Source organism: Caloenas nicobarica, chromosome 7, assembly GCF_036013445.1.
Source record: "Caloenas nicobarica isolate bCalNic1 chromosome 7, bCalNic1.hap1, whole genome shotgun sequence".
NCBI classification, from domain to species: Eukaryota; Metazoa; Chordata; class Aves; order Columbiformes; family Columbidae; genus Caloenas; species Caloenas nicobarica.
The window spans coordinates 14,374,944-14,402,320 of NC_088251.1; the positions used below are offsets into that span (position 1 = coordinate 14,374,944).

At 42.4% G+C, this 27,377-nt stretch overlaps 1 protein-coding gene across 2 annotated transcripts in view; it reads left to right on the top strand.

Annotated features, from left to right (window-relative positions):
- The window catches only part of SLF2 (SMC5-SMC6 complex localization factor 2), a 31,668-nt gene extending 13,293 nt beyond the window's left edge, over positions 1–18,375 (top strand). For both annotated transcript variants that reach the window (XM_065639143.1, XM_065639144.1), the window contains exons 7-20: positions 743–859; positions 1,128–1,295; positions 3,102–3,204; positions 4,649–4,724; positions 6,433–6,574; positions 7,026–7,134; positions 8,324–8,500; positions 9,071–9,168; positions 9,883–9,970; positions 10,467–10,589; positions 11,393–11,470; positions 13,210–13,296; positions 14,388–14,456; positions 15,591–18,375. In XM_065639143.1, coding sequence (XP_065495215.1) covers positions 743–859; positions 1,128–1,295; positions 3,102–3,204; positions 4,649–4,724; positions 6,433–6,574; positions 7,026–7,134; positions 8,324–8,500; positions 9,071–9,168; positions 9,883–9,970; positions 10,467–10,589; positions 11,393–11,470; positions 13,210–13,296; positions 14,388–14,456; positions 15,591–15,623 — 1,468 coding nt within the window. In that variant the 3' untranslated portion in view covers positions 15,624–18,375. The remainder of the gene's footprint in view (positions 1–742; positions 860–1,127; positions 1,296–3,101; positions 3,205–4,648; positions 4,725–6,432; positions 6,575–7,025; positions 7,135–8,323; positions 8,501–9,070; positions 9,169–9,882; positions 9,971–10,466; positions 10,590–11,392; positions 11,471–13,209; positions 13,297–14,387; positions 14,457–15,590) is intronic.
- Positions 18,376–27,377: the final 9,002 nt, after the last annotated feature.

Here is a 27,377-nt window from a genome sequence, read left to right on the forward strand (position 1 = left end):
TACATCTGTCTACCCCTTAAGAGCTGGGCTAAATTTACTGATGCCTTCACTGTAGGTCACTGAGCCAGCTAGCAGCTGCTGGTCAGGCATGAAATAGAAGTACTTATGTAGACGGACTGTTCTAGTTTCTTCAAAGGCGTTTGTAGCTCAGTTTTGGTTTCCAAAGTTATATCTGAGCAGTTACACAGTTCAGTGAACAGAATTAATGAATGTTCTTGCAAGAGGTCTTTGGGGTAGAAAGTGTAATGTGGGATATGTACTAATGGCAAATGGTGGTGATGAGTATATATGTGTGATTAACTGTTTTTATTACAGGCTCTGACCCTAGTAACTATGGGCTGACTGACTATGGACTAGTGAATGCTCCTATAACTATTTAACAAATAAAATACTGTAAAATACTAGTCTGACATTTAAATGTTTAAATTTAGAAATGCATCCAGAAGATTGAAAGTTTTGTTCAATTACAACAAATTCTGTCAGAAGCTGATTGAGTGTATTTGTCTCTGACATACTAGTGATCAAATGTACTGTTGGAAATTTATTAGGCCTTGGGAAACCTCTACTTTCTATCTTGGAATAGCAAGATGCTTGGATTTTGCACAGATGTGATGTCTTGCATACTTTTGCCATGCGTAATTGGCTACTGCCTCCTGGGTTCACATTCAGAGTTTATAATTTGTTGTCTTCTGTTGTAAGTACTAAGTGGTGATCGTACATTCTGCTGCTGCTGTTATTTCAGGGTTGATGAACTAGAAAAGCTGTTGCAGGAAGACATAGAAGGAAGGGAAACTGATTCTGCAGCTGGGGATGATGAGGAGAATGCCAGTGGAGATGAAGATCTCTCGGAAGAGCACAGGTCCTTCCAACTCCAAAATCTATTAAATCTAGTTCTTCACTTTTCTAGCCTTTTTTCTAACTCTCTCCTTTCATCAGTTTTTGTTTATGTTTAATGTGAACCATTTTTATTGTCTTTTGGGATTGGGTGGATTTTTCTGGACATTACTGTATTTTAATGATTCATCTTTCACATGAGGCTGATGTGTTCATCATCTGAAAATAACTGCCTCAACCAGCAAATAGACTCTCAGTGTTTAAATTCATAAAAGCAATTTCGAATTTTACAGGGCATTTATAAAGAGATTTTCAGTAGTAACTCGTGCCATACCTGACTGCCACCCTGGAGAAGATATATTTGATTTATCAAGCTCTGGGAAAGTCTTCAATCAACATAACCTTGACTTGAGGAATTTTCATTTCATCCCTCAAAATCCTATAGAAAAGCTCCTTCTTGGGTGAGAATATCCTCTTCACTCTGTGTTTACTTGTACTTCAGTGTTAGCAGTTTATCAGATAAGATCTGCATGCAAATGAGTTTGGTCTTACTAAGTAAGCAAGACTGACTCTCTTTCCCTGGAATTTTCCTTCTTAGGTTAGCTTTACAGAACAGTTAATTGTTACTTGAAGCTTCCTTCTTTCCTCTTCTGGAGTTCTTGGGGGGAAAAAACATACAAACCATCTTAAATGAGACATAAGGAAAAAAAAGGTTTTCTGGCCTTTTCCTTATTTCAACTGTGGTGGGCTATTTTCGATAACCTGGCCAGTTTGTGGAAGATAAATGCAGAAGTGAAATGTTATAATGAAAAAAACTTAACCATCCTAAGACAGAAGGACCTTTGTGGTGAACTGATTTGTGACCTGCTAATGTTGCATTGTGTCTGCTGAAAGGCTTTTACGTGTTTTTGTCCTCTATGGGCCTGGGACTTAGGGCTCCACTTAATGGGAATTGCAGAAAGTCATGATTTCTGGCATCTGTTAGATTCAGTCACTGAGCTTGCAGTGTGTCTGTGTGTATATACACAACTGTTCTGTAACTCGTAGGGATTTGTATTCTGTGTTTATGAGTCTGTCAGGCTACAAATAGCTGGACAAATTCTTGCCTAATACCACAAGTGCAAATCCTGAAAAATTCTGGTTATTTCAGTTGGCATTTTATTCCAAACTTGCATGAGCAAAACTGAGAGAATTCATTTAATCTTAAAGAATTTTTGTGTACATGTCTATGTGCTCTTGCGGGTGTGAAGAGGAGGGTGGCTTCTCCCTGTCTCTTGAGGAAGTGATGTTTGTGATATAATCCTTTGGCTTCAGGCTTCTTTATTAATGTTTTGAAGATGACAATGATATAAGCTTCAAAAGTATCTTGTAAATCAGTGACTGGAGGAATGAGGATTAAACAAATCATCCCTTGCAGAAGGCAGTTATGATTTAATTGCTTATGCATTCAGTGCAGTTGACACAGCCACCACATACTGGTTGTCCAGTTCGCACATGGATCTCCTCCTAGCCACTTGCTCAGTCAGAGAGGTAGGGGGTACATGGAGAACTTAGGACACAGATCTCTCAACAGAGCTGCCTGTTTTAGTCAACACTGAAGAGAGAGGAGACTAAAGAAGGGTATGTGGGAAACTGGATATCATTAATTCAGCTGCTTCTGATGTACCTGACTTTCTAAAGAAGACTGAAGCTAAAATAATTCTATAATAAAAAAGACATCTTTTCTGTTCTTCCAACAGCTACTTTTTTGCACCTCACAAGTTTACACAGTAAGGTTTAATTGTAATTGCTTTAGTTTGCCTCCAGACTCTTTATGTAAAAGATTATTTTAAACATTTCCAACCAAGTTTTTCATTTTTTTTCTTCTAGAAGTGTCGGTACAGGTCATTGGACAGTAAACAATCTTATTCACTGGCCTCACTGAGCATAGCAGCCTGTCTGTGTAGACACGCATAATGATTCATAGTACAGTAGTGTAAATCAATGCTTGTTTGAAGCTATTATTCTCTAAGAATACAAATGTTTCCAAGTTATACCGTATGACATTATGGAGAAAAATATAGTAGTTCTAGATAACAAATAAGGTTTAATTACTGTAGTATTTCATATAGGTAAAAGCATAAGAAAGAAATCTGTTTTGGATGTTCAGATCTTTGCTGTTGATGATGATCTGAAGAGCGGGGAAGTTCTTGTGCTTTTGTGAAAGTGCTGATTCAACCACTAATTGATTTTTCTCCTCTTTCCCCACCCCCATCTTTGTCTTGCAGTTCTGGTGTAGCACAGCAGCTTTCTTTAGCTATTAATGGTTTTCTAAGTTCTGCTTACAGTTGTATCTTGTGTCCCATACCAATTCTAAAGTGGCTTTTCCAGGTAAGACTGTATTATTTGTGCAGTTATACTCTCTTCAGGTATAATATTCTTCATGGAAGCCAGTTGTATCAGGAATAATCAGAACAAGTTGGTGAACCTGTCGCATTAGGTTAACAATTTCTAAATCTAAAAATCTTTCTTTCTGGGTTCTGATTTGTTCTCCAGTCTGAAATACTTTGATTGTCACTAGAGGTAAAACAGTAGGCATAGCTTTTTCTTCACACTTTCTGAGTGACTTCAGAGCCACGCATCCCTGTCCATCTTCATACATGTTACTGCATTTGAAAAGGGCGCAGTACATGCTAAGTAAGAAGAGATTTCAGGATGTAATAGTGTGGGTCAAATCACACTATTATGTTAATCTTATTTCCTTCCACCCTTATACAAATTAAAAACCCAAACTTGCTGTAGCACGGAAGAGTACCATTTCTGCATATATCACCTTCTAAATTATCAGAGATACCTGCATTATCAGATAATTTTCATTGGAAAAAGTCAATGTGCGTTATGCCTCAGGAAAAAGTCTGGAGCCATTCTCAAAGTGTGATGGCTGTCTGCTTTCTAGATGTCTGTGTCCCTGTTTAAATCCTCAGAAACTGACATTGTTCTGTTACTCACAAAAATGCCCTTCTTTAGTCTCCATTCTGTTACCATTTACCATGCTATACCTGTGCCTGAAACAAAAAAGAAAGCTGGACCGTCTGTGAAATTGCAGCCTTCATCTGTTAAATGGCTTTCTGCTTTTGCCAGAAGAGAGACATTTTGCTCTTCCATGTCCTTCCCTCCAGCCAGTAAAAAATTGCCCTTTAGCCTTTCTGCCAGCCCTGGTGTTCCTCTGATAAGGAGGAAGCGTGAGCCAATTCACCTCACTTGCAGAGCAGGAAACCAAGGGGTTTTTGCTGGGCTAATGAAGTACTCCAGGAAACCTGAACTGTACTTCATAGTCATATTTTTGTAGTTAAAAGTTCTTTGAAAAACAAAGAATTGATTGTTTCGGTTTAGCATTGCCTATGTTCAACTTGCCCGTGAGTGGAAGAGGTTGTAGTTAACTGTTTATTACCCCCACTCCTGATCAAGGAGTTCAGTTTGATCACGGATGCAAATGTGTTCCAAAGGGAGACATGATAGTTTCCGTTCTCTTAACCCTCAGTACCTTCTTGAGAACCAACAAATTCAATATGAGGTTACAGCATTCTGATACTGCAAATAATTGATTTTAAAGTATTCGTATAATCTGTGCACTACTCGAAATAATTCATGTTCACAGTATTCTGTTCTTGGTGTATCTTGTTTTAGAGGCTTTGGGATTTTTTTTTTTCCCCTCTCCTCCAGTTTCTTATTTTACATAAGAATTGGATTTGGTTTGTGTAATTTTTTTTTTTAAATAAAAGGAAAGTTATGCCATCGTGCAACTTAGTGTTTGACATGTAACTTCTCTCCACAGATGATGTCTGTTCATCCTGATTATTGTGTTTCCACCCAGATTTTAGACAGATTGATGGAGATAACACTAAAAAATGGTGAGTATTTGAAAGATGGAAAAGTGACCATTTGAATGAAGGCATTTCCCTTCTGTGAAGTATAGAAAGGTATGGGGAGGAAGTAAAAGGCACTGGCTCCATTCTGAGATTCTGGCATGATTTTAGGTTCTTCTGTTACTGACCTAATGCACAACTGCTAGGAGCTGGTCTTCACTGGGTGTGTGCAAGCTGTACCGTGGCATGTCCTGGCATGTATTTGCAAAGCGGTGCATCTGGTACAGAGCCTTTTATACTCACTTATGTTATTGCACAAGTAGAATTGACCTGAAGAGGAGCCCAGTCTGCTCGAAAGTTTACTCTCATTTTCAACTTTTACTTTGGAAAATGCAGACATTCATTTCATAGCTTAAGGGCTATAAGAGGTTTTTCACATAGTCATGCCCAGTATGTAGCACTGCATAGTTTACTTTGCAGATAAATGGCAAAAGTGAAAAGAATCGTACACCTGCACAAAACCACTTTCAAGGATCTGCTTCAGCGCACTTGTGACTTACGTGTTTTGCCTTCCTTCATCTGTTCTCCCAAATACTTCTCTAGTACAAGTTCCTTTGTATGGTCTCCATGTCTTCCTTTTATTCAGATCCATCATAAGTCACTAATTAATGATGTTGACAGGGCAGGCTTAAATTAATGTGGTTCTCTTGAAGTACTTGCTCAGGTCTGTCCAAATTGTCCTCCGTTTTTTGCATCTTGTTTGACATCAGATTGTGAGCTGATATGAGAGGGAATGTAGCTGCCTTTATTTTGTGCTTTGCTGGCCTTAAGCTTGATTCTGAATGAACAGTTCAAGCTGATCGATGAGCATTCAAAGAATTAAGGCTGGGAGAGATCCCAGCAGATCTCTGACCTTGGGGCAGGATCAAACAGGCTACAGTTGCTCCTGGGAAGTTGCCTAACCACTTTAAAATCGACAAATGTGGGGTCTTTAAACCATTCTGAGACATTCCGTTCCAGTGTTTAACTAAGGATGCAGCTTTTTTTGTTGCCGATTTTTACTGAATTGAACATTGAGATCTGAACCTGCAGTGTCCTGAGAGTTACCTTCCATTATATTTGTTTTCTTCTTACAAACTTAGCTCTAAAACATGAATTTGACCCAATTCAGAATTCTAGTGGAAAACACTGCATCTAGTTTCATGTTACCTTGCTAGTTTACTGTCCTATAGAGAATCCTCTATAGTTTTCAGACTTTCAGATGCAAACCAGCCCTTCTTGTAATGAGCACTGTTCATTTCTATCAAATAGGTGAATTCCATCTGTTTAGCACTTCTCTTCTAGAAACCTTACACGTTTTCAAATCTCATTTAGCTATACTTCAGTCCCTATTGTAATGCCCTCTCACCTGTATCTACACAGAACAGTGATTTATGTATTCTCTGAAAAGTAAATATTGCCTGCTTGGTTATTCTGCTGCTTGTGATGAAAGAGAGCTATGAGGGAAAATGGGTGGAACTTTAAAGTCATTCACCTGTTACATAGGCAAGATGTTTCTCTAGCGTAAAATACTGTGTTAGGCTAGTTTTTTTTCCCCTCATGGTTCTGAAAATAAGCATATCATTCAATGCACCAAATCTTCTGGTAGCTAGTAGAATTGATGCAGACCACTGAGCCTATTTATTTCCTTTAGAAGGAGCTAATGCTGATAACTAAATTTAAAACTAATCCATTCCCTGTCTTTTACTTATAGCTTCCATCAGTGATGAACAGTCTAAGCCATGGATTCCTTCACTAGCTGATGTGTCAACTGTTTTTGTCAATATGGGTGTTGCGTTTAGATCTCTCTTTCCATTGCAGCATCTTCAGCCCAACTTTAACGAGTGTGATATTTTGTAAGTGTCTTCCTTTTGATATTTATTGCTTAGATCCTGTGAAAGCAAGTCTTGTGTTTAAAATGTAGAATCAGAAGTTTCTCCTTTATTTCCCCTCCCTTCCATCAAGCCATACTCTTCTTTAAATTCTCAGCTCAGGTCTTATTAAGAGTAAGTAAACCAGAACATTAAACAATGCCTGCCAGGTAAGGATTTGTAAAACCAGAGCATTGTCCATTGTCCTGCACATTCCTAATGGAGGTTTACAAGCGTTATTGCCTAAATAGCTGGGTAGAATTGTAGGTAGTTGGTTGTAAGAAAGACGGATGTTTGTGTTCTGTAACTGAGGATCTTTTGGATTTGAAGGCATTTTGAAACATGCCAAGTTTTTTTTTCTTCAGTTTGATGCAAATAAGCCTTTGTGGGCTTTGAAATTGTGATTTATTGTTCAGATTAGTGTCTCTTTTATTAGAAGTCAGATGCAAGAAACAGTGAGTGAACAACAGCCAAGCGGAGACCTAACCTCTGCCAGTCCAGCCTTCTCCAGTCTACCAGAAAACAATTTAATTAATGTGATTAAGGTGAGAACTAACTCCAGTTAGTGTGGGAGGGGGATTTGCAGGGTTTTTTAATTTTTGTTTGTTTGTTTGTTTTTTGGGGGGAAGCTGGTGGGGTGTTTTGTTGCTTTCCTTTTTTTTTTTTTTTTTTTTAGCAAAAATCTTGATGTCTTAATCCAGTCCTGGGCATGCTTTGTGAGTAGATGCTATCCTGGGGTTTCAGTTGCACATTCAGCAGGGATTATTGCAGGCTTGTTGCCAACTTCAGAGTTTCCTTTCTTCCTGGCTTCTGTTGGCTTCACTCACAACTGCACAGTTCTGCTGCCTCTTTTCCAGCTGTAGCACTTTATCAAAAGTCTTTGCTCCCTCATGTAGTACAAACCATCCATTTCCGTGTTCCATTTCGGGAAGGGGAGCTGATGCTGGGGGGTACGTTTTGTGCCCCATCGGCGTTGGTGCAGCTCCTGGAGTAAGCGGTCAGTCCCTGGGCAGGACAGCGTGAATGAAGTGGGAGGTCATGGGAGGCAGGTGGAACTGGGACCAACTCCTTCTGTGGAGCTGAGCTCTTAGATCAGGCACCGTGCCCCATGAGACCACAGGCTGAATGTGTGCAGCTCACATCACAGGCTAGTTCTCTGTGATTAAAGGTTGTATGGTAAAGATACTGACTCTAGCTGATTTCAGAGTTCCTTGTAGAAGTATTTGAATCCTCCTAACATGATTTCTTTAGAGATTTTTAACTATAAAAACACTTTGTTCAAGAGGAAGCACTTGGAGCACCTCCGCTGGAGACAGAATACACACTCTATTAATTTGTGTTCTCATTTACAGACACATCCCATATTGTAAGTAGCCTATTTGATAAGACTTGGGTGGGGAAAAATCTCTTCATTTATGTTTTGAGTATTGCTTGTGTATTTATAAAGTCTGTCAGTCTTTTGGTTAGATGAGGATTATCTGTGCAGTGGCAAAAGGTTGTTCCTGCTCCTGTAATGTCCAGGGACGATTGCCATGGCTCAAAAGATAAGCCTCCAAGAGATGTAAAAAGGAAAAATAAAGTGCAGTTACTGGGAGCTGTTGGTACACAATTTTTGCAAGAACAATATATCATCTGACGTACATTTTAATGTGAGGGTGGAAAACTTAAGTTCTCGTCATAATTTAAAATAAGCTAAACCAATTTCAGATTTTAATGTTTTTATTTCTTTTAAAGTTTCTAGGTTTCTGTACAACAGTAATTCAAGGTGGATATACTGATCAAGAAATATTGCTGCTGCTTCTATTGCTATTTAAAATAAGCTTGGAGAAACAGTTAAAACAAATTCCTTTGATAGATTTTCAGTGCCTTTTCATAAAGCTTCTGATAAGTATAAAAGACTGGGATACGAAGGTAACTTAAATAACTGTCTAATACTAGATTTATGAAACTGCAACTTAATTTTCAAGAAACATCTGGTTTGAAGTTTTCATTTTTTTTCTTGACATATCATAAAAATACTGCTTGAAAATGTAATATGAACAAATTTGGAGCTTTGGATTTGTGAGAGATTTGGGAGGTAGTTGGGTATATTGAGAGGATTTTTACATGACGTGCTCCCTTGTCCACTTCTGGAAAGGGACTGCTGTATTGAACTTTATCTTATATTTACTAAAGTAGCTGTATGTTTAAAACTGGCTTTCTGAAAGAATGAAGAATCGATTGCACTAAGCTGATAAAATGTCATAAAAAGCAGTCTGATGTCAACACCTGACTGTAAAATAGTATTTATCAGACTTAATTACAGGTGCAATGCAGAAATATCTTCATGCACACCATCTCTTATAGCCCAATTCCTTTTAACATTTATATTGTGTATGTTTCTAGGGAGTAATGTGTACTCCTTTACAAATAAAGAAAATGCCTACTAGATCCGTTCTTCAGTAATTTTCAGGATTTTTTGTTGTTACTGTTCTTTTAAAGATGCCTGAGCTCTGCCTGGCGGTGAGTGAACTCTCCAGTCATCACCATAATCTCCTGTGGCTGGTTCAGCTGGTCCCAAGCTGGATAATACGTGGACGGTAATGACACTGTAACGTCAGAAATATGCGGTATCATTAACAGCTAATTTATTTGTATCATTAACAGCTGATTTATTTGTATAACCTCAAAGTCTGATAAATGCAATAGGTATTATATGGCGCTTTAAAAGAATAAAAGTATTTGGGTTTTCTCTTATGTTACAGGTGTATGTGCAATTCTTATTGTGTATATGTAGCTTTTTGATCACCTCTGCTGCAAAAAAAGGGTTATTTTACATTTTATGTGTAGTTTTGGGGATGCAAACTTCCTGGAACCCAATACTAAAAAAGGCTTAACAACTTTGGATTCGAACATTCATCACCTACTCTAATTCTTGTCTGAATGACCAAAAAATTACTTTTTCTTTGGGTGATTCATGGCTGCTTTTAAGTGTCAATCTGTTACGAGTTCTGTATCCTTGAAATGAATTAATTATAACATATCTGAGTGGGAAGAATGAGTTGAGTCCTCAATTTCAGGCTTGGAGGTAAGCATCCATCAGTGTTTACTTGTGCAGAAGAAAAGCTGCAGTGAGTTAAAGGTACTTATATTTTACTAGCCTCTTTACTAGTTTAATAGCACCTAATTCAGATAATCCAATATAATAGTTGTAGGCAACTTTAGGAAAGCCATGCCTAGCATCATATACTTTGTAGAAACAGTGTGAATTTAAGAAATTGTCTAGGAAATAATTTTTTTAAATTGTTTTTCAGGGAAGTAAGAAGACGTCTTAGCCTAGTGATAATTTCAAAGCTGCTTAATAAACAGCATATGGGAATACCTGATGACAGTGACAAGCAGGTAGTGCATATATGTTGTGTGTGTATAATTTGAAAATTTAGGAAACGTGTATACTGTTTGTGTTTGAATCTGGTTTGTGTTTTAGTACTGTAAGCCTGTTTTCAAGAACCTTGCAAAATGACCGATTAGTAATTTTTAGTTTAGATTATTATTATGTTTTTGGATGTGTATAACCTGCATGTTCTGCAGCTTGTAATGCAGTGGTGTTTATGTGCCTTAACATTTGGCTTAGACATTGGAAAGAGGTCTGTGCTACTTTCAGTCTTCTTTTGGTGCTCATGTAAAGTCACTTTGTTTTTTGTAGGACTGATCTTTTATTGAGGCACTGTACAAACACTTTAGTTTGTGGAGAGTCAAAAATTACCCAAAGCATTTTCCATTTTAATGAAAAATCCCTTTTATATTCTTGTCTTAGTGGGCAAATAGTATTGTAGTGGCACTTGGTTTCCAGTTTTCCATGGCCAGTAAAACTGTCTGTTACTGTTTGTATCTGTAGATGTCTCTTCTGCATCAGTATCTGGTGTACATGAAACCTTCTAATCTGCTGAAGAAGATGAGAGAGGGGCTGGAGCAGCATAGTGCCGCTGGAGATCACCTTCACACAGAACTGGAACAGGAGGTGCACAGCTGATAGTGCATTTGTCTTTTTATGCATCTTCTACAATTTTGAGGATGTTTCTTTTAATTCTGTTTACTGAGGACAGTTCTGTACATGAAACTGTACATATGTAATTTTGTTGCCATTCAGCTGTATAATTAAAAACTGTTCATGTTCAATTTTTATTATAGTCACGGAGGAAGGAAATAAGTAGCATGTGACAGAGGAACCGGTATTAGACTGCACTACAAACAGGGAAATCACCAGATTTTCTGCATAGCAAAGTCACATGGATGTATTGAGTCCTGTAATCAGAGGACCAGCCTCCCTCCCTTTTGATATAATCAGTGGAAACTGTGGTGCTGAGCCAGACCTTCACCTGCAAGCTTCATAAGGAGATTTATGAATCTTTCATGATTTTTTTCTTGTAAACAAGTATTAAAAAGATTTGGTATTTCCATCTGTCCATCCAAAAACTGAATATTGCTTTAGTTATTCGAGTCTATCATGAAATTTCTTAGCAAGTATTTTGATCTAGGTGCAGATGAGAGGAAAATAAAGCCAACTGCTGAATATAATTTTCAGTAATTAAAACTACAGAAAGTTTTGTTACTTAGGTAACTTAAAACAATGTTAAAACTGGTTTTAAATGTTTCTAACATATGAATGTACTGTTTCAAATTAGTTTTTTAGGCAAATATGTAGACATACTTGTCCATTGATCTGACAGTTGGAGGAATAATTCCATAAAGCAAAGGTAGTGCTGTATTTAGATGCGGAGTTCTGATTGTGCTTTGACTGCTAAAATTCTGATTTCTCTCTAGGCGTACTACCTAATCTACATCCTTCTTCACCTAGTCAGCGAAGCTAGTTTCTTTGATGTTGTAAATTCTAATCAAAGGGTAAGTCATTTCAGTGGCCAGATCTTTAGATTTTAGAGTACTTTATCATGCATGTTTGGTCTATTTTGGTAAAAGCTATCATGTGATAGAAGATCACCAGTGGGAAAATTTGTTCTGGGGCAAAGTAAATGCAGGAGAGCTTTCTCTGTACTTACTGCAGAGAAAGAAACCTCTTCTGCATTTCTGCAAAGAATTACCTCAAAACATAAGGCTGCAGATCGGCAAACGTTTATTTTGTTAATCTTTATCAGAAGGTAACTGGAGATTAACTCAACATAGAAGTCCAGTGGTCCTGTGAACTTTTGAAGTAGGGTCGAAATTTTTCAGCCTAGAAGAAAAACACTTTGAAAATATCTGGTAAAATATAGTCAAACACATTGTGGTTTTCTGTGCCAGCGTGCAGCCCTGCAGCAAGTGAGAGCTGGGACTGAGTCTCTTCTGTTCTGTTGCAATAGTTCCCTTACGCCACGTGATGTGAACATTCGCTAAGTGATACCTTATGCTTTGCCTCTCAGTAATCCTTTTCAGATTTCTGTGATCATTTGGTGTGAGTCACTTGCTGCAAGGTGTCTGTGTGCACCTTCTGCCCTGTGGAATCACTCTTGGCTGTTAAGAAATCTGCTGTATGAACTGCTTGAGAGAGGCAAAGCAGTAACATTTGCTTACATTCCAGGGCTTACATGTCTCAGTGCCCTACTCAATGCAAAAAGATGATCACAGCGTGTAATCTGAAACAAAATCATCTTTGGTAAAGAAAGTAATTATATCATAATGATCTTCTGAGTTTTGTTTTTTACAACTGCCATTCTGAAGATATGTCAACATTTTTTGGCGCGTGTGTGTTTTTTGTCTTTTGGTGCTTTGTTTTTCTGTGTGTTTTGTTTTTTTTTTTAAAGTGTCTCTGTTTCTGAATGAAGAAGGACTCTCTTGTTCACTGGCCTGATAGCCATCAAGTGGCAAGAGGGATGTGGCTGAATGGGGCAGTAGGCTAGTATTGTGCAGGCTAGACTTTGTATAAAATCGATATCACTATTTCATTTCTGGTCCTCTTTCAGTTAGATGGGATAAATTGTCATGATCTTGAGACACCAGCAAATGTTTATAAGTAGAATTTCAGCATGTCTCACCTGTTGTGCAGAGTGGAGCCTCTTTGCAGCTGTTCAGTGAGGGATTCGAAATGGAAATTTTTTTAATGAAGAAAGACAGAATGTGAAGGATCTCAGGAGCCATTATCAAGAGATTATGAAGTTGCAAAACTGCTTTATTAATGAGAAATTTAGAGAGAAATAAAAGATCAGTGCATAAACCTTAGATATGTTTTACCTGCTCAGCCAATTCCTACAAAAGAAAATGACATGAGTCATCATTACTGAAAAGGTTATTTTTAGCTATTGTAACTTCAGAACTTTTCTTCACTGATGAAAGATGTGAATGGCACTGTGCTTGCTACTTCAGGGACAGAAAGGATTTAAAAATTAGGTAGTAGGAACTTGAAAATTTGTGATATATAGGTCTGCTATACTTTAGAACTACTTTTTAAAGCTCTTCGAACTGGTTTACTGTAACTGATAGGTCTTATGATTGTCTTTTTTCTTCGTTTTCCCCATTCCTTCCTGTGTATTTCTGAGAAAATTTCAAATTGAAGCCTATAATTTTTAGATTGAAGTAATATTTGCAGAAAGCTTTTAGTTTTGACGTGGAGAATTTAAACAGCTGTATACTTTTTTGTCTTTATTTAGCAACACTTACTGAAGCTTTGTGGTGCCTTAGATAAGCACATAAAATGTGATATTAGGGAAGATGCAAGGCTGTTCTATCGAACTAAGGTAAGACACCTAAGTTGGGGGCTTTTGTTTGTTTTAGGGTTTTTGGTGGGTTTTTTTAGCTTTCTTGATGTATGGTGTTCTTTCATCCCAGCCCTGAAAATTTTAAGAGTGCCTCATGGGTTTGTTTGGGTTTTTTTGGTTTTTGTTTTTGTTTTTTGTCCTGGTGTCTCTATGCGCATCACTACTTTGCCTGTTGTTTGCTCTGTGGTGTGGGCCTTGCTAATGATAGTCCTAATTTCCTGACTTTCACGCTTTGCATGCTGTTGTAGCAAGCCACATCAGATCAGTGATGGTGACTGACCTCAACTCTGAAAAGCCTTGGCTTCTTCAGCTTTAAATCAGACGTTTACAGTTGTGTGCACCCTTACCTCTCAAGGACATTTTAATTTTTTATTCCATCAGATTAGTAGAGTATGGATCCTTTTAAAAAGTTAATGAATCTTGCCTTGTATTTTTGTATCTTGTGTTGCTTTCACTTTTGTTTCTACAGCCCTTGCACTGAGAGGGGAAAATCTTACTGTTTTTCCCCATCACTTCATTTGTGCAATAGTACAATAACTTCCAGAGGACACCACTGTGCTGGGTTTTAACACAGCATATGAAGCAAATCTCAGTTCTGAATGGCTTGGATTAAACACCTACTTTTGCCTGGTTATGAAAAAGCATGGTTTTATGTGTAAGGAATTTATTTCAGAAACAGACAGTGCTGCATAGTTGGCTTTTGTCATGGCAGTTACAGGCTCCTTTTTGAGGTAGCATCAGACTTGTGTAACAAAATTCACTCACCCCAAGGATGAGGTGGGTGTTTGGAGGCCAGAGGCTTGTGTGCTGATTTCAAACACTTAACGCGGGGAATCGTGTGCCTGTAATGTGCTTGTGTGGAGTACATGACTTTGAAATCAGAATCCCAAATTACAGGTATCCTGTTGGAGTTGAGGTGATGATACTTTGTGCCAGCTGTAAAATTGTTTGCTTCCAGTAAACTTCAGGTGTTGGGTTATCTGGGGTTTTATGGGTTTGGAATGGGGGGGAGACAGGGGGCATGATTTTTTTTAACTTAAGTGGCTAAACTAATCAATCTGAATTTGTAGGTAAAAGATTTGGTTGCTAGGATATATGGCAAATGGCAAGATATGATACAAACCACTCGGCTTACTCAGGTACTGTAATTAAACCTTTTTCCTCTATTTCATATTGCAGGGTGCATTTAACTCATTTTTTACCATTTGAAAATAGCACAATCTTTTAAAGGTTTTTTTTTCTTCATAAATGGCATAGCTGTGGAATATACCTAGATGTATTAGAATAGATTTTAATTAAAATTCTTACTTTGCTGGCTTCAATAAAACCAAGATTTCGTCTTTACCCTTAAAAGTGCTGCTTTTGTAAGTGGCTTGTGTAATATACTAAAATGCTGGTACTGAGTCGAGTCACAGGGCCTGTCTGATTATAGGCATTAGCAGATGCTTTGGAAAGGACGTTGGGGCAGGAATGCAGTGATGTTCTTCCTGCTGTGGCCTGGCAGCCTGGGACTTAGACACTGCTTGAGTCCAAGGATCTACTCATATGTGTTTAACAGCTGTTGATAACTCTTCCTCCTTTGAATGTGTCGAATTTAATGCAGTGATTAGGAAAAGCCTTTTGTGCTCTATAAAAGTATGCAGTAGTAAATAATGTCATTATTAGTCTCTCATTAAAATTTGTCTTCATGATACCTGTCTGGCCCTGCTGGGATAGGTGGATAATTTCTGCTGATATCTAGAGCTCAGGGCTGTTTCTTCCAGTCTAGGGTTGTGAGGTTTATTTTGTAATGCGATCAGAACAATTGTGCAAGTAGTACAAAGCTACCTGTCTTAGAAAGGCTTATCATTGCAGTAATGCAGTGTATCACTTACATAAAAATACTACACATATATGCCTAGTATTAATTTCAGTTTAAAATTATGTAATTGACCATTTGTCTGTAAAGACCATTAATGTACAGTGTGCAAAAAAAGACAAAATTTGTAGTGCATGTGATGTTTCTTGTTCTAGAAGGGGAAGGGAGTTAGACTGTAACACATGGCTGCAGAAGCTACTTAGCAATCAATGAAAGCTGATAATGATGCAGCTCTTTCAGAGTTGTTTTTTTCAGAGATATTTGGGGTTGATTGACATATGGGGAAACTGGCAACTGTTTTAGAAAAGAATTTTAGGGACTTGCAACACAGTGTGGTGATCTCAAGCTAAGCACTTGCCTACTCTTATGTCACTGGTTTCCTGTTTTTGTTTACTATTTTGTTTTTACTCTTTAGGGAAAACTGCATGACTTCTGGGAGCCAGATTAATTAAAGTCTTGCCTAGTTCAGGAAAAATAACATAAAACCTCTGAAATCAAGGAAGATGTAGAATGAATGGAGTTTCACCTTGGTCAGAACAGAAGAAATCAGTCACCTGAGTTAGAACTTGAGTATTTGCCTGAATCAAGCTCAAAACACAAGGATAAAGTTTGATTAACATTGCTTTTACTGTGAATACAGTACTCCTGAAAAATTGAGGTGGATGAACTGGAAAATAAAAAAAACCAAACCACCTATTTCTTATAGCCCTGTCTGAATTGGCTAGACATATTGTATCATACTGAAAGCTGAGGGAAGTTTTCTCATTTCCAGTGTTAATCACAAGAGGTATTTGAAAACCATATGTATTGGTTTTCTTGCCAGCACACACCTGCAAGCATTGTGTTAGATGGCTGGAAAGAGCTGCCCTGTGACGTGGAATTTGAGTTCAGAAACAGTGTGAGACCTCGCCTGTTGTGAGCAGGTGAGGAAGTGGTTCAGAACTGGGCTGAATAACAGAACTGCCTGCACGTGTTGATCTGCAAAGCAGAATTGGTATGACCTTCCAATGTCTCTAAAAAAATAAAAGACCACAACCAAAAAAACCCACCACCAACAAAATACAGAAGTTGCATGTGAACAAGTGACTACTTTTCTTTTGACTTGAGGGCAGAAACAGAGCTTAAGAGTGGCTGTGCCCAAACAGGCTGACTGGATGCTGCTTTGCTCTGTGGTTGTGTTTTATCAAATGACAAAACAGAATTTGTTATTACAGTGATGCATTCGTTTTAACTTAGTCATCTTCAGACACTTACTTATGCAGTGAATGTGACTGCACAGGAAGTGATTCTGTAAGGCCAACTTATAAATGGGATCTTATTACACCAGTAGTATTGTTATACTGCTCTTTAGACAGCAAGCAAGTCTATATCTGGCTCCAGCACTTTCTCTAAAGGGAGAAAATGTGGTTCTTAAAATAGACACGCAGCGGAGTTTTGAAGAGATGAGCATTTGGCTACATGTGTAAAAACTGTGAAAGCCATATGAGATCTGAATTCCTTTGTGTGAAGTCTCGCCGCACATGTGGTATGTGCACAAAGATCCAAGAGCTGTTTGTGAAATAATCAAAGGAAGATGCGATCTCCTTTTGTGCTCTCTGTGCAAATGCCATCATTTAAATCTCACGCTGTGGTTTGTCTGTAGGATGTATGTATATATGAAGAGAAAGTTAGGGTATTGAGTGGAAGAACCAACTGGAGATCCCTTAACAATTGAGATTTTTAATAATGTCAACATATGTGTTTTATAATACTGTTTCTTTTTAATTTTTGTAGATTATGCTGTCTTGTATGATGAATTCCCTGTAACTTTCCAAAATGAGAATGTAAAATAAAGCTCAATATATTACATATAAAGGAACTGCTATAAGATGGACAAGTCTTATAGGGAAGGTATTTTACTTGCAAATTCATCTTGATTATTTTGTCTTTCATTTCAAGTGCTAGAGCATTAGCTGAAGGCTGCAGCATCTCTGTGTCCTTCACAGGATAATCAGCTTATCGTTGTTCAAACAAAAGTTGTGCTTGTGGCATTGTTCAGGTGTGGAAAAAAAAAATCCCCTTTTTTTTAATCTCAACATGTTATTTAAGAATTGGCAAAAATCTACCTCAAAGGGTATCTTTGTTTGGCAATAGAAATGCTTTAGGCTAAAAAAATTGTTATGTCGGTATGGCCATGCCATCCTTTGCTATGCCTGTGTTTGATAGTGCATCAACCTTTCCTCTGGTAGCAGTTGCTTACTATGTTGAATATATTTATGTAATTTTATTAATGTTTATATTTTTTCTCACTAATGTCGCATAAAGTTTAAAAAAATTGTAGAAAATGTTTATTGTATGTAATGTGTATATATTTTCTTACCATGTAAAGTTGAAGTTGCTGTTGTGTATATTTTGGAGAAGGATGGGGGGGGTTCGATTATCAGTTTTTGTACTGCAGTTCAAAGCACATTGAAACTGCTGGCTTTTTTTTTTTTTTCAGATAAAATAACCACTTTGATATTTACTTTTATTTAATAGAACAATGAAAAAATAAAACCAGACATGCTTTTCTAATTAAATGTGCTTACATGAAATGGGCATGCCTCAGCTCTGTTTCACAAAAAAACGGCTGCAGGTCCTATTTTAGTCTTGCAGCACATGCTGTCGTTCTTGGGTTCACAGCTGATTAGCTTGCTATAAATGGAGAAGATCTTGAAGTAAATCTTAGCTCAGCCAGTCCTGTGTTTTCATGCTTAATGCCTGTGTATACATCCTGGCATTTTCCATATCTCTCCCCCTCCTGCTTTGTGTGGACTTTTCCATCTGTTTTGTAGCTGAGTAGTAATTCCCCAGTTGCTTAAGTCTAGACAGGGGTTGACTTGGAGCTCATCAGTGTCCTTATGGAGGTGACCCCAAAGCTTCGCCGCAGAGTCTTCACAAGGGACAGCCGAGCTGAGCGCTGCTTCGGGTCTCCTGGATATGAAATAGCAAACCTGCTGCCGTTGTGTTTTCCTGACTCATTTACTGGCCCAAAGAAATTACATGCATTGGAGAAGGCTGTTTGCACAGTACTTGTCTTAACTGCTTTGGTTGTCTTCAGATAAGCATTTTGCACTGACGTTTACCTGTTGGTTTTATGTTGGCTGTATTAAGAGCCATGTTAACTCATTTCATGTGAAATTAGGTGCACTTTATTGCAGTAATCACAGACAAAAAATTAAAAGCTGACTATAAAATATACATTGGTGGCTCTTTACCTTTTTTTTTTTTTTTTTAAATTTCCTGACAAGCATCTGTGTGGCTTAAAAAAAACCTTCTGGCTTTAAGGTGGAGAAACCTGCCAGCAAAACTATTTGCACATCTCCTTCTCACTGTGCCTGTCGTGGAACTTAGTAATGGATGGGGATTTCAGAAGTGATTAATGACTTGCAGGTTGGTCTGGCTGAAGGTCAGTAGGACACATACGCTTCACTGATGCTGTGGCTGCAGGAACTCTCTGAAGTCCCCAAAGCTGATAGTTGAGCTGAGACTATCTTTGGGAAAGGCTGGTGACTGGAACAAACACATGAAGTGCACCGGTGAGATTGAAATGCTACCTCTAAAATCCCATCATGAAGCAATGTGGAAAAAGACCCTTTTTTAATGACAAGGGATGGATACTGCAGTGGTGATTTTTGGAGCACAGGCGAGCTGGGTCTGTCTCCATCAAAGGTGCCCGTGCTCAGCATCGCCTGGCAGCCAGCTCTGGGTCTTTGGGGTGGGTGTGTGGGCTGGGAACGAGCTGGTGCTGGCTGGGACATTCGAGCAGGTACCTCAGGTAGCCGCGTTACAGAGAGGGTTATTCTGCTGACCTCATCACTAGCAGGAATGTATCAAGCCACAGGGCTAACGCTGGTCCTGTATGTTTGTTTTCTTTCTTTCCCAGAACTGTATGTATAGAATAGTATGGCTTGGGTTTGTGTTTTGTTGTGGGTTTTTGTTGTTTCTTTTTTGTTTGTTTGGTGGTGGGGTTGGTTGGTTTATTTTGTGGGTTATGGGTTTGGGGTTGTTTTTGTTTGGGGGTATGTTTGTTTCTTTGTTTTTTCTTCCACTGGCTTTTACTGTCTGTGTGACTTTCTCTTCTACTGGAAGGGGTAAATCAGAAAGGGTGCTGCTGGAGATGCCCCTTGTACTTCTGGGGACTTGTTACTTGGGCTTACGAGCTCTTGAGAAACTACTTGCCCAAAGTTCCCCAGTGGGGAAGCCCCGCTGTGCCAGAGGGGCAGCTTTTGGCACTGGCACAGCAGAGCTTGTTTGTGTCCCAAAAAGGAAAAGGCTCTTGGGGACAGGCTGGGCGCTGTGTGGGGACCCAGCCTGGAGAGCAGAGCAGAGGTTGATGAGGTTGTAGGAGCCCAGGCAGCTGCTGTGGGATCCACCCTTGGTGCTTCGAAGAAGCTGCCCAGAGAGGTCAGACCATCATTAGTGGATTTGGCTCATTCCTTGTGGTTTAAGTTATCAGAATGTGTTTTCCCATCTTCCCCCCAGGCTGTGAAATACCTTGATGTTTTGCCTTGTGGATGTTTTGGCAGCTTTACTGGTGGGGCCCCTTCTTATCAAGTGTTGAAAAGGGCTTTCAGTGCTGGGGAGTGGTGTGGGCTGCTGATGGGGAAGATCAGCAGGAGAAAGTAAATTCCTTGAAGGTATTCTGCTTGTGGAGGTGCTTTTAGTTTTGCCTGACTGCTGCTTTTTTCAGCGAGTTCTGCTTTGCCTTTGCAGTAAGGAATTTGAAAGGGAATATTTTATCTGGTATCAAAAGTAGGGCTGGGTGATGAGAGAGGAAAAACATTCATATCTTCCCATCGTGGTATTTTGGTCTGGGTGCTGAAAGCTGGTCCCCACACTTCCAGGCTGCTGGTTAAGATGTATTTTCAGGTGACTTTTAAGCAGCATTTAGATGTGTCGTACTCTTCTGAATGCCTCCCCTGTCTCTGCATGGTGAGGTACTGCTGGTGTTTCAGCTTCCCAGCCACCTCCCAGTTCCCTGTGGGGAGGTCATAGGGTAGGGGATGGAAACTGGAATTGTTCCCTTCGTTGTCATCAAGGCGTCTTTGCCGTCGGCCTGGGGGGAGACCTGAAGCTTTTCAAGACAGGTTTGGCCCGTATGGTGCGTAGGGGAGGGCTCCTGGCCACAGGATACAGGGCCGTTTTCACACACCCTTCTCCCAGCGCTTCCCTTTGGATCTGCATTCACCGCTGCGCTGCTGAAGCCGGGCAAGCGATGCTCCTTTGCCCTCGCAGAGAAAAGCAGAAAGGGTAAATAGATTTCTGCTGCTTTTGTGCTACAGGGCGAGCGTCCTTCACCGGAGCAGCGTGTACTGGCAGCTGGGACTCAGTTTGCAGCCTCCGTGGCTTTGCCTCCGAGTCTCAGGCTTTCGTTTCTCAAAGCCTGCTTGGAGATGGCAGTCCTGGCTCTCGAGCGCACGCAGGAGCAGGGGGTCCCTTTCCTTTCTGGGCTGACCACCAGGCTGCGGTTGGAATAAAAATAGCTTAAAGCTGCCAGGCTCAGCGATAGGGAGAGGATGGTTAGGCATCAAGCTTCATGCCTTATTCACGCTGCAGGCTTTTATAAAAGCAGCGTAAATCATGCAGGGCAGCCATGGGCTCTCCAGACGGCATCATTCAGGCTCTCGGACACATTGATTTGCGTGCTGGAAACTGAACCTGTCCCCTTTGCTCTAACCCAACCTGCGGGGAGAGGCCTGGCAGATGAAGATGGTGAGATGCCGCGCCGCATATCAGCTCTCCTCCATGTTCGTGGAGCACTGCATGTCTCCCCTGTGTTCTAACCTATTTTTTTTTCGATATTTTGGGCTTCGGCATTGTTATGGTAAGGTTCGCACAGCACAACGTGTTTTTCCCTCCAGCTGATTTTCTCTTATTAGCCCATTTTTCCTCTTGCCCTCATTCTGTTTTTCCCCACAGTATGCGAACACCGTTTGCTGAGAAACTGTGTCAGCCTTCCTCGTAATTAAGAGTCTAGCAGGAGTCAGCGCGACAGTCATTTTGGAGATGACGCTTCCAGTTTGGAGCTGACAGTAAGCTGGGGTGCTGCGGCAGGGCTGGGTGGGGGGGTGAGGGGATGTTCTGATGTTCTGCGGCTGAGCGGGGCAGAGGGACCCACCAGGAGCCTGGCGCAGGAGCAGTGAGTACTCTGGGTACATCTCACCTGGGGAATTTAAGCTGTGCCTTCTTGAAAAGCAGCTCCAGGAATGGTTAAATTCTAGGTTATATCCCATGTTTAGCCATTTGGGAGGGAAACTGCATGTGTATGTATAGGACAGGAATAAACTGCAGTGGCTGTAAGGTGGCCGCATCTCTACAGCTCAGAAATAGTTGTAATGTTGGAAAATAAGATGGAGGGCTTGACAATCAAATGGCCTAAAAAAGGGTAAATAGAAGTTATTCAGTGGTGCTTTGTAATCTGGCTTCAGACTCTCTAGTTCTTTTATTAGCAGGAAGGCTCAAAGCAAACAAAAGAAGACGGGCTGGGGGTCTGCTTGCCTCAGGATGTTGTGGATGCTAAAAGCTTAGAGGTTCAAAGAGCATTTCACAGCAGAAAAATCCATCAGAGTCTACAGAATCAAAGTGGCTGTCACTGGCTGAGAAAGCTTCAGGCTGCTGATCCCTGGAGGGCGAGAGCAAGTGGCCGGGGAGGTGTGCTGGGCCTCCGTCCTGCTCGCGTGCCCCCTGCAAGGTGCCGGGATTTTGGGCCAGCACAGGGGGGTGCCGGTGCGCCTAACGTGAATGGCTGAGGGATTTCACATCGTGCCTTCTCGCAGTTCCCAAACTGTCAGGTCCGCGATTGTGCCTCTCCTGGTGCTCCTAAGACAGATGCTGCTGTCGAAGGTGCTGCCAGCCCTTGCTCAGAAGGAGCCAAGCAAGGTGTGTGGGATCAGATGTCTCATGTGGCTGAAGAAAAAACAGTGGCTTTTTTTTGATCTTTCTAATGACACTGCAAAGGAGACTAGGAAAACAAGTCGTGTGGTTCAGGACTTCCCGCAGAACACAATAACGCCCAACCAACCACACGCCGGAGCTGACCTCCTTCCTCTCTCCTCCCACCCTACCCAGAGATGTTTTCAGCTAGTGGCAAAGTAAAAATAAGGGCATATGAGGACATTTTTTTTTTTTTTTTAATCTTCTTTTGTGGTACCTTCAGAACAGAATTCAGCATTTTCCCTCTCTGGTTGCTGTGTTGGACTTGCCTCTTGGGGGCAACCTCACCCCGCTCCAGCTGGGAGCGTGGCTTCTGTCACTGCAGAGACAAAAGGGAGTTCAACATGCTTGGGAGATGGTGACTCACTGCGCATCTCTCGCTGCCTTTGCCTTATCAGATCATTTTTGGCAATCGAGGCCATTATTTGCTGAAAGGATTTAAGGAAAACCGTTGAGGTTGACTATCTGTGGCTTTTCAGAAGTGATGTGATCTGTTCTTGAAGGTCCATTTCCAGGCTTGGAGTCCTTCAAAGTTTTTCCTGCCCTGCAGAGAGGAGGGTGGCATGGAGGGACGTGTGGTTTACGGCTCTAGTTTAATGGATAGCGCATGAATCTGTGCGAGGAAGATTTACAATGGTCTCCCTGCTCTTCCTTTGCCCAGCATCCCTTGGACTATCACTAAGCCCATCAACCCTGCGGTTGCTCTGACTGGCATATAGGCGTGATAGCAAACTTACTGCTCCAGCTCTGTTTTAGCCCTGTGTTCCTGAGCAGGCATCTCATACAAACCCCATCCATAAATAACCAGTTGCACTTATTTGAAGGACATTGAGGTAGATGGTAGAATAAAGGGAGTATTATTCATGCTTTGTGCTGTGGTTCCTAATGGTACTTTACACGCTGGTATGACCTACAAAGCTTGTTGTTTCGTGCCTGCAGTGCTCTGATGTTCTTCTTACCCTGAGGGTCAGAAATGACAAGAATAAACGATCGTGACGGGTGTCTTGCGAATCCCCGCTCCCTCGCCTTGGACGTGTCCTTGCGAGGGAGCAGCTGGGTGACATGGTGACATTGCTGGTGCAGGCAGAGCGGGAGCAGCGAGCTTCTCCGGCCGCAGGAGGCAGACGGGGCAGCCTTCACGTGAGATGCGAGCGCAGATCGATTTATCCGTATTCCTGTTTCACCTTCTCCCTGAAGCGCAGGGATGCAGCTGGGGCCGGGGAGGGGGAACCCACCCAGGGAAAACATCGGCAGAGAAGGCTGGCACGAGCGGGGTTAACCACAGACCCTGGAGCTTTAGGGGGTGGCCGAAGGAGGGGTGCAGGACTCAGAAGGACTGAGTCAGCCCTGCTGGGAGAGCAGCTCCTGGCTCCAGCCAGCCTGGGCGCTCGGACAGCAGCGACCGCACAGCCCATTAACCCAGCCCTACGGCACTCGCTCTGCTGGCCTGGACTCTGTCCTTCTTAATAGCTCCCTCTTCTTGCCTTCTTTTTTTTTTTTTTTTAATAAAGGTAAATTAGCTATATGGATATGCAGGAACATGATTCAAAGGAATTTGGCTGACTCTTGAACGTCCCGTTTGTACAGAGATGTGCTAAAGCACCAGGATGTGAGGGATGCAGCCTGCTCAGAAAACACCTGAGGACAAAAAATGCTTTTAAGGCATCTCACTGCAGCTTCCCAAAATCTGATTATGGGGCGGGGGGAATCAAGCTTTGGAATACATTAACTCAGCTGAACAGCACAGGGAGATGGTACCAGCAAGAAGCAAATCAATTCCTGAAGGCTGCAAAGAAATTTCACTAACTTGGAGCTTCAGAGCAGGCTGGCTACACTTAGAAGAGTTATGTTTCACCTGAAATATTTAACACTGGGCATTTGAAATGCTCTGTGTATCTAAAGAGCACACCAAAAATCTCCTCACAAGGAGATTTCAGAGGAAACTTTGGCTCACGCAGTGCTTTCAATGGGTTAAGATTGGGTTTTTGTTTTTAAAAAAAGAAAAAGGCAAAGCATGGGAAGGGTTAGATTCTGGCCTCTGCCATGTAATGAACGCCGGGCTGCTTTTGGGACGTGTACTGCTAGACCTGTTGTTAGGCGGGAGATGTTTCCATGGCAAAACCACCATCCTAAATGGCACTGTAACTCAGAGATGCAGCAGTGGCCCCGGGGACCATATTCCCAAGCCATTCTGAGCATCCTGTCAGAGGAGGTGGGAGTGCGATGGCGGGGGGATCAGGGCAGCTCGCGGTGATGCTCCCTGTGCCGCTGCCGCAGCGCCAGGGCTCTGCCGGGGAGGCTGTCAGCTCAGCATTTTTCAGTCCTTTCTGACTTTAAAAGAAAACTACGACAAAAGGCAAGCTTGAAATAGCTCATTTTATCTCAGCAGACAAATAACTTGCTTTGAGCATCGTTGTCACTCAGGCTAAATTACTTTTAGATGTTTTTAATGACCGGGTAACATTTTTCAGCTGCTCATTCTGCAGCACCCTGCTGGGGGAGAGTCCATCTGTAAAGACCAAGGACTCTGATATCGTGGTTGTTCTTCCTGGCATTCGTTTGGCGTCATTGTTTGATATGTGATTCCCTGTGGTAGAGATGTTTTGTGTTAAATTTACAGCTACAAGCTCTTTCCTTTGCATAAGGAGATCTATTTCCAAAAGGAGCTGGGAGACTGGCTATGCATGGAGCAGCAGGAGGTCAGGGATGTAGAGGAGAAACTCCAGGAGACTGAAGGTGACAGTCCAAATCCTGTCTGCACTAAGGTTGATGTTACTGTAGGGCTGGAGGGATTTTAACCTGTCATTTGTTACCCCTACCTTTAATTTCACTTGCAGTGCATGGCACAGAGAGCTGTGACTTGCAAAACGATCCAAATGGGGACACAGTTTGTGACATCAGCCACACAGATTTCCCAGATCCCTCTTTCTGAGGCAGGTACAGCTTTTGCATTCGTTCCCAAAGGCAGCTTTTAAGCCACTTGCCTTCGCCATCTCCGGGTTTTGCAGCTCTTCTAGGAAATGTATTTTTAAATCCGAGCTCATAAATTTTGGAAGCTACTCTCCTTCCCCCACCCCCTCACCCCTATCAAAGTGTCAAAGCCGAAGAAAAGCAGTGAGAGCGATGGATGCATCTGGCTCTGCTTGCCAGTGCTTTGCCTGTGCACGAGGGGTTATTTACTGCGCTGCTTGGGTTGTTTCTTCTTTGGTGGCATTGACGGTAGCGTTGGGGTTTGGTGCCTGGGAAGCAGAGGCTGCCCACGGGTCAGCCCGGGAGCAGGTAGAGCTGTGCAGGTCACTTGGGCAATGCGGCTCAGAGGGCCAAAAGGCGAAGCCATGGGGATGTGGATCCTGGCTGGTGGCTTGGTACAGAGGGTGGGTGCTGGGGGCCGTTGCAGCCTCCTGCCTTTAGCTCTGAAGGGTGCGGGTTAGCTCACCCAAAAGGGCAGCTCTTAAAGCCCACTGGTGTTGCCCCAGCCCCTGGACATCCCCAGGGACACATGTTGCTGCTTTTGGCAACATGTCCCAGGGACTTGACCTGCCACGCAGGAAAAACAGAGGGGGCTTTGCCCTAGCTGCAGAGAGACCCCTGTACCCCCTGACCAGGCTGGAGCCCCCCTGCTTTTACTGGGAGCAGCTGGGATGACGGGCAGAGGGGTTGCTAGTGTCCAGCCGAGCCAGGCACTCCTAATGGGACCGGAGCAGTGGCTCTGCCCCTTCCCCACCTGCAGCCACCTCAGTCCTGCTCCTGCCCCAGAGCCGGGACGAGACCCCGCATCGAGCCCAAAACGCCGCCCTCGCCTCTCCCACCGGACTCCCAGTGGCTGCTGCTGTTTGTCCCCCGTGCTGCAGGAGCATCCCAAAGCAGCCCTGCCTGGTTGAAAGGCAGGTCAGGAGCCTGCTCTCCCGCAGTCTCGCCAGCCGTTCCCCGCAGGTGCGCTGCTGACAGATCCCGAGCCAGGGACATGCTTTCCACCGGCTCCGAGAGGTTTACAGACGAGCAAAGCAAAGCCCTTCGGCTCCCCGTGTGAGTGCCTGTCCCCTGTGAACCCCCGCGCGTCTCTCGCAGCCGGGCTTGTGGGAACACATCAGAGGCTGCTGTGACTCAGCTGCTCTTCTCCCCTGAGAAAATCCACCCTGGCACCACGCTCTACTCCATGGCTGGGGCTGCTGGCACCTGGCAGCCTTCATCAGCAAACGGCCTTGGGCAAAACATCCCAATTTCCACTGTCAAACACTTACAGGGGAAAAATCCAGCATCTGATCTTGTGGGAAGTCAGGGCAGCAACTCTGCCGCTGTACCGAGCTGGAGGGAAAAGTCTCATCCCTGCCCAAAACCAAGCCCTGGGCTGGAGTGGCTGCAGCATGGGCTGGCCGTTCGGCTGCCTTCTGGCATACCCCTGCCTTTTTCCAGCTCTTTATAGCTTTCTCAGACAAATTCTTCTGCAATTGTAATTTTCCTTGCTGGCTCTCAGCCCAAAGAAACAGTGGTTTGGAAAGTTTGCTCAATGACTCAAAGGGAAGAGGCTCCTGACTTTTCATGCTCTCTGCCCACCGGAGTATTTTTTTTTCTTGGGGCTAATCTTGGCTTGACGAGTCTATGACACTCTCAGAAAACAAATCCAAGCCTAGTGAGCGTGTGCTCATCTGCTGGGAAGCCCTGAGTGTCACCACCAGGCTCTGGGCATCGCTCGTGGCTCTTTCTGCTCCTCTGCTTCACGCAGTGCTCCCAGCCCGGAGCCTGGGCAGGCTGGTCCTGGGGCGGGCAGAGGGGACTGCTGGGATGCTGGATGCTGGAGCAGTGACACCGGACCCATGGTGTGGGGCTGGCGTGCTGCCTGCTGGGCTTTTCTTCCGCAGAGGCAGGCAAAGCAGTGGTGCTGGTCTCTCAGCATGGTTAAGGGATGGAGGGGCCTGGAGAAAGGCTGGCTTGCTCGTTGTTGTTTTCTCTTGTCAAAAGGGAAAAGTACCTGGTTTTCCGCTGGTGCTTTTGATGTTATAACTTGCCTCTAGGTACAGTGTGGGCTGGCACGGCTATAGCATGAGTTTCATAACTCTTTCGCGGGTTTCATAAATCCCCAGCTCCTGGAGTGCTGTGATTTTGTAACTCCTAGCTTCCAAACCAGTCTGGAGAGCAGCTTGAAACGGTCAGCTGCCTGCTGCCCCCCGGACTGCAGAGGCTTGCAAACCAAACCGAGGTTTTATCTCAGTTTTTTTTGCTCGGGGCAAGGGAGAGGCAGGCTGCGGGC